Raw genomic sequence first — 14,579 nt, 5'->3', positions numbered from 1 at the left:
CTATATGTTTTTTTTCTTAATTAAAATATGACTTAAATTGTTCATCATTAAATCACAGAAATTTTATTTGTTTTTAAAGATAATTATTTTCATTTTGGATAATTTGAAATATAATTTAAATCCAATGAATATACAAGTATATAATTAGTTGAAAACACAAGTACTATTGAATAAAAAAGAAGGGTTTAATATTGAATTTATGCTTGATCGAACGAAGCGATAGCATGATGAAAAAAATCAATAGAACCGAAATGCACATTTAGTAAAAGTAAAGTTGATGAAAATAAATGATCAGCTGCGTTTTGTGACCATATTGCATTAAAAAATATTTTCCCATATATGTGTCCATATAGAAAGATGTTCTTTAAAACATCCTATAGAACATTTATTTTTATGCTTTTTTTTATAAGATATCAAATTCAGGCGAATGTGGTACATCCAAGTCAGAGATCTTCAAAAATCACGACTTATCTTTTCGTCATAATGTAACAGGATTGGAAAAGTCCAACAATTATATTTTCGAGGTCACTGCGTATACAAAAGAAGGATATGGGCGGATATCAACTACTGAAATGAGAACATCAGAAGATTGTAAGTGAAATTTTGCAATTTGTAATATTTTGTTGATTGATAATGTTATTGCAGCCCATTTCCCATCTAATTCTCATAATCATGTTCTATAATGATCTGCATATTTGCAATAAAAACATCAAATGTTCTGTAAGGTGTTTTTATATAATTCAACATTGTGTTATTTAAATACTCGTGTATATATACGTTTTTATATTGCATGCAATTTAATGTGTTTTTATCTATCGTTTAATAACTATTTTGAGTAAGGTAGATTAAAGACAATTAGTGCATCAAGTGATTTACAATTATGGAATATATAAGCATATATTTTTGATACAGTTGATAGTGAAGTTAAATATCACTACTCCAGCAATTATTACAAGTACATATATGTCACATAAACCCTTTAATCAAACAGGAATAAATTAATTTCATATAGATTACAAGCTAGAAAGAAAAAGCATACTAAATTGCAATATGCAATTTATACATTTATTTTATTTGTTTTCCTCTGTAGAACATTTCCGCCCATTTCTTTATTTAATGTATCAGAACTTGCAACCCCTTCTTTAATGTTTCTTTAACTCTATTTTATTGCAACGATGATTTAGTTTCAAACGTCTTATAGTCGAGCATAGATTAAATGCACAAAAATAATAAGACAAATTCAGAAAAGCAAAGAAGTGTTTAAAACTTTTGTATAAAGAAAGCTCCTTTTATTTTTTATGAATTTTATACCATGCAAAACGAGCAAATTCACAAAAACTTTTCTTCCAGCAAATGCCACTTCTATTACCTTGTAATCATTAAAATCATACATTAATGATGTCCTTTTTTTCAAGATCCTTCTGCTCCACTTGGTCTTCAAAGAGATTCCGTCACAAACTCAACCATAAGTATCAAATTCAACAAACCTGAGAAGGAAAATGGGAAACTCACACATTTTCAAGTTGAATATGTATTTAAAGCTCACAGCGGTTGTGAAGCAAATATGCAGAACGCTTTAAATATTAAAAAAGTAAAAAACGTGGCAATTACGGAAAACAAGCTTTCCTATTCAACAACGCTTGAAAGTTTAGAATACTTCTGGAACTACACACTTCGAGTAAGAATGGCCACCTCGGTTGGTTTTGGAAATTATAGTGATCCGATATCAATAAGAACTAAACCTGCAGGTATTTCCCTCTCTTTCTCTTTCTCTATCTCTCTCTCTCTCTCTCTGTTAAGAAAATAAAAATGATTTTTTAATTACATATACATACAGGGTGTACGATATACATACAGGGTGTCCCAAAACATATGTTACACTTTTAAATCGTTATAAAAATTTAATACCTCAAGTTACATCAATGAAATTTAGAATATACACTAAAATTATCATAAATTTTTTGTCTAGCATAAATTCTTATAGCTACCTTAATAGTCATCAATATTTATTTCTTTTGAATAACATAGGTCATTTTACAGCATGTTCCAAATTACGTCCCTTGAATTAACTTTGCATGAACACGATTTCCGAAGTTTTTTTTACCAAGTTTTAAATGTAACATTCTGACAGTTTAGAGGTTTTTACATTAAATTTGGATTTTACTAAACACTAGAATATAAGATTCTCTTTAACAACATTGTTAAAATGGAAGTGGGCTTAATCGGAAAAAGATGCATCTGTTAAATTTTCAGGGTCGGTTACAATTAAAATCAAATGAGGAAACTCTTCTGTCCCTTTCAAATGCTGCATTACAATTATCTTATAAAAAACCAGTTTTAAATCGTATTCGGGATTTGTATGGACGCTAGATTTACCTAAGGAGTTATCTTGTTCATGAATGGCCCGTCTAAGGGATTGATTAAAAATAAAGTTTCAGTAGAGTAATACTCCATTAATGGTATTAATGTTCTCTTTGGTATTGGCACTCCTTTGTCTTCTAACATCATAATTCAGTCATGTGTCATTTATGGTGCCTTTAACTTCAAACTTCCTTACAAATCTGTAAATTAGCATTCTGTTGGGCACTTTCATTACAGGTTGTTGTGTTCTCATGGTTCTAATGACTAAAGTACCAGATTTACACCCATATCAAAGTTTGTCAATTTCTATCAGCTGATCACATGAAGGTTCCATATTAAAAATATGATGACGTCATTTAGACATCATTATTACGTGAAGATTTCATGAAAGTTTGTTAGATAAAATGTATGCTAATACACTAAACGTTGACGAAATATCTTTTTGAATGGTTGTGGTTTGATAAAGTTATAAATGATTAAATGTGTAACATATGTTTTGGGACACCCTGTATATGGGATATTCTGTTTGTGTTGAGTCATTTGTTTTGTGAAAATTGAACCACAGTTTATTGGTTTCAAATATTTATTTTACTTCATTATATTGTAGTTCCAAATCCAGTTTCTGAACTGGACTTAAAAGTAACTTCTTCGAGAGGAGTTGAATTGAGATGGAGTCCACCTTGTTATTCGAATGGAATCATTGTCAATTACAGAATTATTGCAAGCAACCATAATAATTCCCTTTCTACAACGTATAACACCAATCAGTCTGGAACTGTCTTTACGACCCAAAACCTTTTACCCTACTGCTATTACTCCTTTAACATTTCTGCCGAGGTCAACAGTGTGTTAGAACTGAGCGATCCGACTACATCCGAAACTGTTCGTACATTTTCTGAACGTAAGTTGTTTCTATTATCTGAACACAACCTGTTTAAAAAAGCATTTATTTATATTTTACTTTTATTTTTTTTAGCATTTCAAGATAAGTGTCCTGTGTATAATATACCTTTACGAGTCTTAAATCTTTAACGGAGTTGATTATCGTTAAAAAAATCAAAGTACTCAGAAGTACAGAGAGCCGGGCTCATTTATAAAGTAGAATCATTATGAATTTCTTACATGAATCATACGTTTATATTGTATTAACAGATTTAAAAAAAAAAAGAATATCAGATTTAAAATTCTGATGAAAAAATCATTTTAAAACTATCAATATAAATGATAAGACACTGACAGTGAGTTTCGATTCTGTTAAATACCACGGTCCTATTTTGTCAGAATCAGAATTAATCTGGTACCGCAACTGAAAATAAACAAACAGGCCAGTCTGGTTACCTCTCCTGCTTTTCTTCGTATGTGTAGAGAACTAAGATACGTGTAACACTGATTATCAAAAATCCTAACACTAATTGAACTCTGTTCTTTGACTTAAGACTGAAGTTTTCAAAGGTACTAAATAAGTTTATTTATTTAGATAAAACTTCGTTTTATTTTTGTTTCTTTATTTAGTGTTTGTATTATCTCAAAAGCGGTTGAGAGTAAGAACTATATTTTTACACGTAACTTTAAAATGGCGACTATGGGGTTGACATCCTGTCTTGAACAGGGTCACATAAGCCTGCAATTGCTCTTTGAGCAATAATCTCGGCTAAAAACCCCACAATTTTGATTATAATGTAATGAAAAACTTTGGTATAATGAATTTCATTTTGCTTTTTTTTCTATAGTTAAAGAATGTTGATATCATAATTATTGTATTTTTATTAACCATAGCAACTGTGATATATTTATTTGAAATTTTTTGATTAATCTTTTGGAGTTTTTCATTGTCCATCATCGCTAAAAAAAAAAAAAAAAAAGCACTTTAATGTGCAAAATCCCGCTTCTTGTCAAGGATTTCATACAAATTGATAGAATGATTTAGTCTTATTGATAACCTTAATATTAAATTTACAAATTCGATTTAAAAAGTCGTTAGATATATATTTTCTTTGAAGCAATATGAGCTGCAAATTTGGTGTCGGAAATTGTGGTTTTAAAATTGAAATAAAATATTTAAGTGATAAAGAGAAAAAAATTATAAACTTCTGCTGTTCATATCTGTGATGGAAAATCTATTTACAAGCTATGTTTGAAGCAGAATTATTTTATTGTCGTCCTGTACAATATCGATTTCTTATATAATACTATATATTCCATTTTACGAGACGTTCTCTTCCGTAACAGTTTCATACATTATTTAAGTCTAAATTTATTATAATAATACATTTTAACAGTAAAATGGAATTCTCAAAAATTTGAACCCTATATATATAATAAATAAATCACTCGTATATACTGGAAGTTAAGTAGTCATTAACTCAAATAAATGTTTTAAAGATTAAAAATGAATTCTATGTATGATTTACAGCTCCCAAACCTGCACGTGAATTTAGACCGTACAACAAAACATCGTCATCAGTAAGCTTGAACTGGAAGCTTCCAGAAATTAAGACTGGACCAACATCATATAATGTTACTGCAACTGACAAGGAAACCAAAGAAATTGTTTCATTCTGCACAAAAGAAGGTAAAATAATCAATGTACCATAAAATCATCCTTGTGAAATAGAGCAAAGATACTGCTACAATACTGTATTACCTCAAAGAGAATTAATTTATAAATGCATTTTTTATTGATATGCAGGTTATTCAAATACAAGGTGCACAGTTTCCAATCTTGACTCCTACTGGAACTACAGTATTTCTTTATCTGTCATCACCGAACCTTTTAATGCGAGCACTGTACATCTTGATCACATACAAACAGCAATGAGTGGTAATATATGAATTTTATTATCTAATTCATTAGATCAGTGGTGCAATTTACATTTCCCCGAAGCAATTCCCCCATCCACGCGAAAATACTGGATATATATAGTGCCTCCCCTTTCCCCCAAGAATTCGCTAAAAAGAAGACTTTATCCTAATTACTTAAGCAAATCTGGGTTTAACAGTTTTATTCCTTAGAAATGTAAGATTTTACCTTTTATCCATTACAGTTTAGTTTCTACAATAAAACACAGTTTGCAATAGCTATTAAAGATTTCTATACATATTATTTATTTTTTTATCTTTAATATTGGTCTTAATATGTTCTGCTTTATGTTTTAATTTGAAAGATTGATACATTTTCCATTCAAATGATTCTTGCATTTTATGTTTCTGCTGGTTTTTCCTTTCTTTTTCTTTTTATTATTTTTCCCAAAATGTTTGGCCTTGATATCAATGGTCGTTTGTGCCGAGTATTTTACGGAATTTATGACCCTCCGCATGCAAGTGGTGGTGTCTCCATCTAAATGAAAAATTCTCGAGAGGGATTTAACAACAAACAATCAAATCAATCGTTTAATTTTTTTCTCACTTATAAATAGATTTTGGTCACTGATGTATTTGCTGTCAAAGATATTTTCATTACCTCCATTGAGGTTTTGATTTATCGCCAGAAACCTTATTTCATATGATCGTTGCGCAGAATGGATTAGTTTTAACTGTAAAACTTACAATTCTGCTGTCGGCGGTGCTGAAATGTCACTCTCATTTCCGTGTGTGTTTGGGGGTATCTTACATAATAAAGCAAGAATTTTATATAAAATAAAATTAAATATAATAGTAAAACATAAGGTAAAATGTGTTAACATTTCTCTTCTTTGAAAAACCAGGTTAGTGTTGTTGAGGTTCTATGCAATAAATTTCTTACAGTACACTTTTGAATCAATTTTTTTCCGAGATACAGACCTGCAGCTCAAGAAGTAATTGGGAAATTATTTTTTTTATTGTGGTTATTGTTTTAAAAAAAATTCAAGAACAAGATGTGTACAATTTTTTATATATAATAGTGTTCATGTTGCATAAAATGTCGACATTTCGTTGCTTTTAAAAAAAATTATTGGGAATTTTATTGCTCCAGGGTCAGTTTGATAGAAAGGGGTTTGTAAAAAAGAAAAACAAATAAGGATCTCAAAAATAATATGGTCATGTTATCATTAAGACACGTGCACATATTATCAACTAACTTTATGAGCTTTTGTATTTACAACATTACAACATTACAAAAATGAATTCATTTTTTCACTATTTTAGCACCAGGACCTTTAACTAACGTTAAGGTGATACAGGAGAGTAATGTTACAGCTACCAGAAAAGTGTACATAACGTGGGACCCGCCATCTACTCGTGATCTAAATGGGATAATACAAAACTATTTCGTTAGATATACAGATTCAAGTAACTTTAAAAAGGTTTGAATTTTCATGACATTTTACACGTTTTCCTTTTCAAGGTATTTATTTATAGATATTAATGTATCAATACATTTAATTTTAAAGGAGTTCAAATACCCCAGTAGTAAACGAAAAGCTGTAATTGATGTTATCCCTGAAAGAAAGTACACCTTCCAAGTAAGATTCTTGAGTGTTATTTTATTTCAACTCTAAACTGTTGGACACATTTGCTTTATAAAATATTTATGAACATAGATTTTATGTTACAATGTCAAATACTCTTTTCAATAAAATATTTTTCTATCGTTGTTATTTCCTTTAATTTTTCTTATTTTTAATAAATAATATATGTTAATTTCTTAATAAAAAACAGATATTTGCAAAAACCAATGCCAACACATCTGAAAGAGACTTTTGCAATTTCACTGAAAAAATAAAAGCAGGAGGTACATATAATTTTTTTTTTATATTACACATTTTAAGTTTCATGATATATACTGAATGACAATATTTCTCTGCATTTATGCTTTTGAGAATTCTTGTACATTTTTACCACAGCACCAATACCAATTCACCTTCTACCAGGGGAACATGTAATAAGCAAAGGTTCATCGTCTCAAGTCTCAAACGACGAGAAACAGTTAAAAGTTTTGCTTAACAAACGTTTTCTATGTGATAATCAGAACGGAATCCCTGTGAAGTGGTACATAATTGTGGCAAAACATTTCAAAGGAATATCAGGTAGGAATTGACATTACATTTCTATTGTATGAATAGATTTCTAAGCTTGAATGTTGTTCGTTATTTTTGTATATATCACTTTGATCTCAAATGCCTCTGTTGCAACCACTATTGAAATAACGACCACTATTGAAATAATTATATCAATAGTGGTTGAGAGTGCATTTCAATACCAAACATAGTTAGTAACCACTATTGAAATACAACCACTATTGATATAATTATATCAATAGTGTTTGAGAGTGCATTTCAATAACAAACATAGGTAATAACCACTATTGAAATACAGCCACTATTGAAATAATTATATCAATAGTGGTTGAGAGTGCATTTCGATAACGAATATAGGTAATAACCACTATGGAAATACAACCACCATTGAAATAATTATTTCAATAGAGGTTGATAGTGCATTTCAATAACAAGCATAAGTGCATTGAACAATGAATCCAATATATATTGAAATAATTATTTCACAGGTTTCTGACGCGGTGAAACGTTTCTTTCAATACTGGTAGTATTTTAATAGTGGTTGAAACCTATGATTACCATATTGAAATGCACTGTCACCCACTATTAAAAAATTATTTTAGTTGTGCTCGCATTTCAATAGTGGTTGAAACCTATGGTTATTGTATTGAAATGCACTCTCGCCCACTATTGAAATAATTATTTCAATTATAGTGGTCATATTTCAATAGTGGTTATTACCTATGTTTGTTATTGAAATGCACTCTCAACCACTATTGGTATAATTATTTCAATAGTGGTCGTATTTCAATAGTGTTTACTAACTACGTTTGCTATTGAAATACACACTCAACCACTATTGATATAAGTATTTCAATAGTGGTTACTAACTACGTTTGCTATTGAAATGCACTCTCAACCACTTTTGATATAATTATTTCAAAAGTGGTCGTTATTTCAATAGTGGTTGCAACATGCCTCTATGCATCAGACATTAAGTAATCCATAAGTTAAAAACTAAGCATTTAGCTAATGAATAAAGTTATTAATCTCAATTTTAGTGCCCTTTCATGGATCTAAGGAAGACTACGTCGATATGATAAAAAGGAAGAAAATATATAAAACATGGAGGGATGTTTATAAAAACGAGGACAATAATTTGTATGTTGCGACACAGTCCTGGTCCCCAAAATGCACAACTGGTAAATAATCACATTTTGTCGTAATTTAATTTGAATCAATAATATTATTACTTTTGATGTATATTCCAAAAACGGAATGAAATTTTACTTGTAAATATTAATCAAGCACCTTATCTTATTTATTTATGTGACTCTGTTCAATATATCAGAAAGTATCAGTTTCAGAAATTTTAATGAAAGGGATCAATCTCATAATATTTTTGAACGATACAAATTTGTGAAAAAGACATAAACACAAAACTTCAGTGTTGGGATTAGGTGCCTGGGAGGAGTAAACGCCTCCTATTGACCAGTGATATCTGCCATAAGCCCTATGTGTTAATTAGATAGACGGGGCATTCTGAAGTCAAATGTACATAAAAACATATATAGTATATAAAAACAAATGCATGACAAATTGGTTTGAAATTAAGTCGTGAGTCAAACTATGAGTCAATGATTGGTTATACTTGATAACAAGGTCATTATTATGATCATAAAATTTAAGAGCTGCTGACTAGTTACAAAAATGTTGAAACTCGAGTAACATCAACTTATCTGTCAGGAACAGGCATCGATTTAAAAAATGATCTTAAGAATGCTCTTAAGTACCAAAAAATTTTGAAGATGTACGCACCATATGCAGCTGACGGTGGAATACATAGAATAGGAAAGTTGACGATGTAAAAGTTGAAATCATTTCGAATTTTATACATATGTTAGTTGGCCTTTATCGTCTGTGTGGACTCTGTAGTGTCTTTAATTTCAAGTTTACTGGGATATAGCGAATAGACCTGTATTTTGCTAAAGATGGATTTATACTTTCTCCATCCGATGAGGACCTCTTTATTCATGAAGCTTTACATGGGAAGTAGTAAGAAAAGTGAGCTAGTGCTATCCCTTGGATTCAAATTTAACTTGCACTGTCTATTAAGTTAATTAATACGTAAATATTTTCCATCTTTCTTTTTTTTTCATTCATTACTTTCTAGACAATTGAGTGTTAAATAATCATAGAAAATACATAGCCATCACCTCGGACACTTTCTTAGTTAACAACAGAGAAAATGGTTTAAGCCCTTCGGACCTCGAACAATACTTTCTCTCACAGAATGGACAGTTTGAGAACATTCTCCTTTACAGAACTAGTTCTATTGATATGAAACGGAGAAAAAAGGCTTGAAGATAATAGAGGATACACTGATAAGGTGCGAAAAATCCTGTAAAAATGATTGATAATGATTTTTTAATTTTCTAGATACAGATATTAAACAACCTGAAAGTTTTACTGTCGGTAGTGAAGGGGAATGTGATAACAAAGGGCAGTATTGCAACGGCTATCTCGAACCGGATACTGATTATAGGTGAGACGAAAGTATTTTCATAATAAAATAAATGCTTAAAACTCTTCAAAACAATACTCATTTTTTTTAATGCAATATTTTTTTTTCTATGCATAACAATTAAACACAACCATTTGTGCCTAACATGAAAAATACATTAATTTAACTTTAAATATTTAACGTTAAATTAATGTCCATCGAGCTTATAAAAGAATTTAACGCTAAAAATTTAACGATAAATTAATGTTTTTTTAATGTTTAGGTACTCCGACCTAAGGTTATGAAAATCAGGCATTGACTAATTGAAAATGATCACAAAAAGTCACTAAATTTGGGTAATGCGTTTTGCCACTGTAATTCTTCAAACTTCATCTGTAAAGTAAAGCATATTAAAAAGAGAAAATTAGTACATCTTAATTAATTTTTCAGGACATGCGAATAAAAAACACCTACCGAATACTTTGCATTTTCCAATTCAACTTTGATCAACAAAAATTTTAAAATAAAAATTATAGGTATCTAGGCTTTCTTAGAAATTGCACAATTTTTATACATATAAGCTACTTTAATTTCTTCTATTTACTTCAATCGTTTTACAATGCATAGTGTATGAAGATTTTCCAATCATTGCAAAACTCCATAAATCACTTCTAATTTCATATCATGTTAATAAACATTGGTATCTATGGTAAGATTAAAATGAACCTCCATGACTTTAAATATTCAATTTTAAAAATCTTTTAGGGCTAAAAATTTCATTTTTTATGAGACTTTTCTGAAAACCTTTAAGAACCTTAAAGCACATTGAGAGGAGAAAAATGCGAAGATAACGAACAGTTTTCGATATCAAAGTCCATAAAACAGTAAAAAAAAAATACAGGAGCATAGCAAACACGGACCCCAAAACAGCAGTGGTAGGATCGGGTGCCATGGAGGAGTGAACATCCGCCCTGTGCTCCTTGTCATGATCGGGAAATAACGGAATAATCCGTCGTCAATTCAGTGTATAAATAATGGTCTAAGAATTAATATGACAAACGTCAGTAAGCATTTGATTCAGTGTATAAATTGTATTTGCTGAAAAAGTCATTGTTTTGGCCATATTACTTACGATATGATGACTTTAATGCCTTAAATCCCAGTCACATTTCCGAACATGACCAACGGCCGACGGTTTTTGAAGTAAAAATGGGATTTGTCGGGTTACAAACGGCAGTTCATCGGCCGTTGTCATGCACGATTTTGACCTCTTTTTTTGTCGGCCGACCAATTTTGTGTCTATCGGTCCAAGTTATAATTTTTTCTGCGTCTGTGGCCGATTTCATTGATTGAAGCAATCCATTGACCAACCTTCGATCATTGTCCGACCATTGGTGGTAAGTTTATAAAGTCGGTCGTCCGTCGTTCGACAATAAGGGGGTCAAATATTTCGGCCTACGGTTAAAATCAAACTGTAGCTCAGAGCTCGATTATCGGGCGACAATTGGCCGACTTACGAATATTTAACCTAAAAAGGATACATGACACAAACAAAATTTTGTTTCACGGATTGATATACATTTTTTGAATGGAATAACATAAAAAATAAATCCGTAAAATATAAAGAAATCTTAAGTTTTCTTTGCTGATTAGATGTGCGCCTTTTGTCTTTTTCTATGCAATTCTTTACAAGATTTTGCACACATTTTTAACATTGTGTCACAAACTTACAAAATTCTGCCACTTTGTCTTGCAAACATTACTCATGTCACCTTTCTGAATATAGATTTATAAAAAATATTGCTGATCTCTAAAGAAAAAAGCAATTGTTGAAACAAGAATATCAACAGTCTCGTTTAAAGTAATCATTTCGTAAGGTCTATGGTCGATACAATGACCATTTCAGCAAATACAATTTATCATTGAGTCAAATCCTGACTGACGTTTTTCATACCAATTGTTAGTCCATTATTTATACACTGAATTGACGACGGATTTTTCCGTTATTTCCTGATCATGACAAGGAGCAAACGGCGGGTATGACCCGTCAGCAGGGAATGCTTACTCCTCCATGGCACCTGATCCCGCCTCTGATGTTTCGGAGGTCCGTGTTTTCTCTGCTCTTATTTTGTATTGTTTTATGGACTTTGAGATTGAATACTGTTAGTTATCTCCATATCCTTCTTGTATTATTTATCCAAGTCATCGTTGTTCCTAAGAATAAATGTGACTTCTTCGTTTCGCCCGATACTTGTGTCGCCCGATCATGTTCTTTCAGCCGACAAGACCAGAAAAAATTTGGTCGCCCGACCATCGGGTTAAATGTGACCTAGGCATTAGTCACATTTCCCGGCCGGTGGTAATCCGTGGTGTGAGCGATGCCCCAATATCGGTGTACATCGGACTAGTAGTCTTTAAAGTATCCGTCACATTATGCAGCAATGGGTTATACGATGGGCAACCAATGCGTTTTTTGCTAAAAATTGTGTGGTTGCTGGCCGGACAAATGGATAAATGGCCTAGACATAAAGAAAAGTATTTCAGAGACAGTAGACATTACCATTATGCACAATGAGAAGTAAAGACAAATATAAATTACACAGAGATAACAAACTCAAAAAATCCTACCTCTACTCACTGCAATAAAGATTTAGGAAAAACAAATTGTTATATTTATTCAACCTAATGTCATTAATCAGAACGGAAATCGACAAGCTTTTTGTAGAGAAAAAACCAATCCTGGTCCTATAGGTCAGATCCCTATTTATAATGAAATGATCCTTTGTTATTATGACTAAAACAATTTACCCACTAAGTATTACGTTACAGTTAGATGGTATATTTTGAGCATGTTTCAATTATCAAAGGTGGCTTATTTTTCTTATATTTTAAAATAAGATATAGATTTCTATTTCTGGATATAGGTGAAGCCTTTCTGGGAATAGGCTGTATAACATAATGGTTTTTTTTCATTTAATAGATCATATGTCTTAAAAGGCATTTTTTATTCCAGAGAGCAAGACATGTTTTTAAACATTTTTTAAAAATCATGTTGCTTTATTATTTTTTTTCAAGATTTTGAATTATATCTTTTGTTGTAGAGTCCGGTTTACAGTGTGTACCAATGGCGGGTGTTTAGAGTCGGAATTTTCAGCCTCCATTGCCACAGGTTGTACAGGCAACTTTCAAGGGTTCTTTCATTTCATGAATCGTTTTTCTAAAAAGCATTTTCGTAAAATTACTTAATCAAATATAGACTTTAGATAAGCCATTAACCAATTTTATTTTTACAGCTGAATCAAAATTAGGGGGAATTCATAGATAGACTGTAATACTGCGACAAGTATTTTTGTTAATAAGGATAGATTACAGATAATTCTAAAACTTAATTTCTTACCAAATTTTGACATTCACATATTGATACCTGTATTAAATTTACTTTTAAGAGATGCCAAAGAAAACTAAAACATCAAGCCCTGTCAAATCATGAAAATACTAACTACCTGAGACTACAATATTTTTTTTTAAATTAATTTAGCAGTTATATAATTATAAAACCATGCAAGATCTCCAAAATGATTCAGTATGGTAACATATCCCAATACATGTAGTACTTCCCGGAATACAGTTAGCACATAGACATTATCCTTCTTTTTTAGAAATGCACATCTAAATATACAGTGATTATACATATTATCGCATCGATATTTTCTCAAAAGCAATATATTAGGAGGAAACAAATCGTGAAGTGTGGAATATCTTAGTTTGTCACAGCATCTGCATCAAACCTTTTTCCAACCATTAAAATAACATTTTCAACAAATCTACTAGCAGTTATTTTCAAAACATGAAATCTGAAAAAATAAAATTTTAACTGATTTATCATTGCTTATTATGGACGATGTGTTCAAAAGGTTTTAAAAAGAGTTAAAAAGCAGAAACTTTTTTGAAGTGGTAATTGAAGAACATTTTTAATCATAGTTTTGTTTGACAGAACTAAACATGTTGTGCTTTAATAAAGGTTTATAACTCTGCTCCCATCAATCAATATTGGAAGTTTATTTTTAAAAAAAGTGTATTTATGATATCTTTCTTTTTTCCCGTAGAACCAAATCCTGTCCCTTTGATTGCTGGATCAGTATCTGGAGTTGCTGCAGCTATAATTGTCTTAGTCATTGTTTTGATATATCTGAGGAGAAATCGCAAAGGGTATTTTTTTAAATAACACACTGTTTAATAATAATAAATGAAAGAAAAATAAGCGGCATACTTTCCTCTCTTGCAAGACATTTTTGCAAGGTGATCCTTATTTTTAAGATTGTATTATTATTATTATTATTATTATTATTATTATTATATAACATATTAATACAATATTATAACATTATACGCATAAAAGGTCAACATTGTATGGTATGACGCTTCTGTATATGAAAAGCAGCATATATACTTGTTTTTATAGACCTACTTTGAATGATTTGTCGCTTCTTTACATAAAAATAGCACAATTATTGTGACACATAATAAATACATATATTTAGATATACAGACAGGAAACATAAAGAATGGATTCCACGCTTTTTTCTATTTCTAAACGTAAAAGCGAAATGCAAAAAAATCCGGAATCGCAGAGCCGAGACAAGTTATGGACAATCAGTTATTGAACTAATTTGGATGCGGATGTTTTTTTTTCAAATAATTTTCTATTATATACATATTTACCTCTCAAATTTTTGTAA

At 30.6% G+C, this 14,579-nt stretch overlaps 1 protein-coding gene across 2 annotated transcripts in view; it reads left to right on the top strand.

The window, feature by feature from the left end:
- The first annotated feature begins 416 nt into the window (after window positions 1–416).
- LOC134267292 (receptor-type tyrosine-protein phosphatase S-like) overlaps window positions 417–14,579 on the top strand; it is a 35,937-nt gene continuing 21,774 nt past the window's right edge. For both annotated transcript variants that reach the window (XM_062749515.1, XM_062749516.1), the window contains exons 1-13: window positions 417–591; window positions 1,416–1,748; window positions 2,969–3,262; window positions 4,775–4,933; window positions 5,051–5,182; window positions 6,487–6,644; window positions 6,732–6,803; window positions 7,000–7,072; window positions 7,185–7,367; window positions 8,399–8,539; window positions 9,783–9,882; window positions 12,942–13,009; window positions 13,947–14,049. In XM_062749515.1, coding sequence (XP_062605499.1) covers window positions 573–591; window positions 1,416–1,748; window positions 2,969–3,262; window positions 4,775–4,933; window positions 5,051–5,182; window positions 6,487–6,644; window positions 6,732–6,803; window positions 7,000–7,072; window positions 7,185–7,367; window positions 8,399–8,539; window positions 9,783–9,882; window positions 12,942–13,009; window positions 13,947–14,049 — 1,835 coding nt within the window. In that variant the 5' untranslated portion in view covers window positions 417–572. The remainder of the gene's footprint in view (window positions 592–1,415; window positions 1,749–2,968; window positions 3,263–4,774; window positions 4,934–5,050; window positions 5,183–6,486; window positions 6,645–6,731; window positions 6,804–6,999; window positions 7,073–7,184; window positions 7,368–8,398; window positions 8,540–9,782; window positions 9,883–12,941; window positions 13,010–13,946; window positions 14,050–14,579) is intronic.

This window comes from Saccostrea cucullata, unplaced genomic scaffold, assembly GCF_032062105.1.
Source record: "Saccostrea cucullata isolate Sc308-1 unplaced genomic scaffold, CSIRO_AGI_Scuc_v1 ctg742, whole genome shotgun sequence".
NCBI lineage: Eukaryota > Metazoa > Mollusca > Bivalvia > Ostreida > Ostreidae > Saccostrea > Saccostrea cuccullata.
This window is presented reverse-complemented; position numbering and strand designations above follow the sequence as displayed.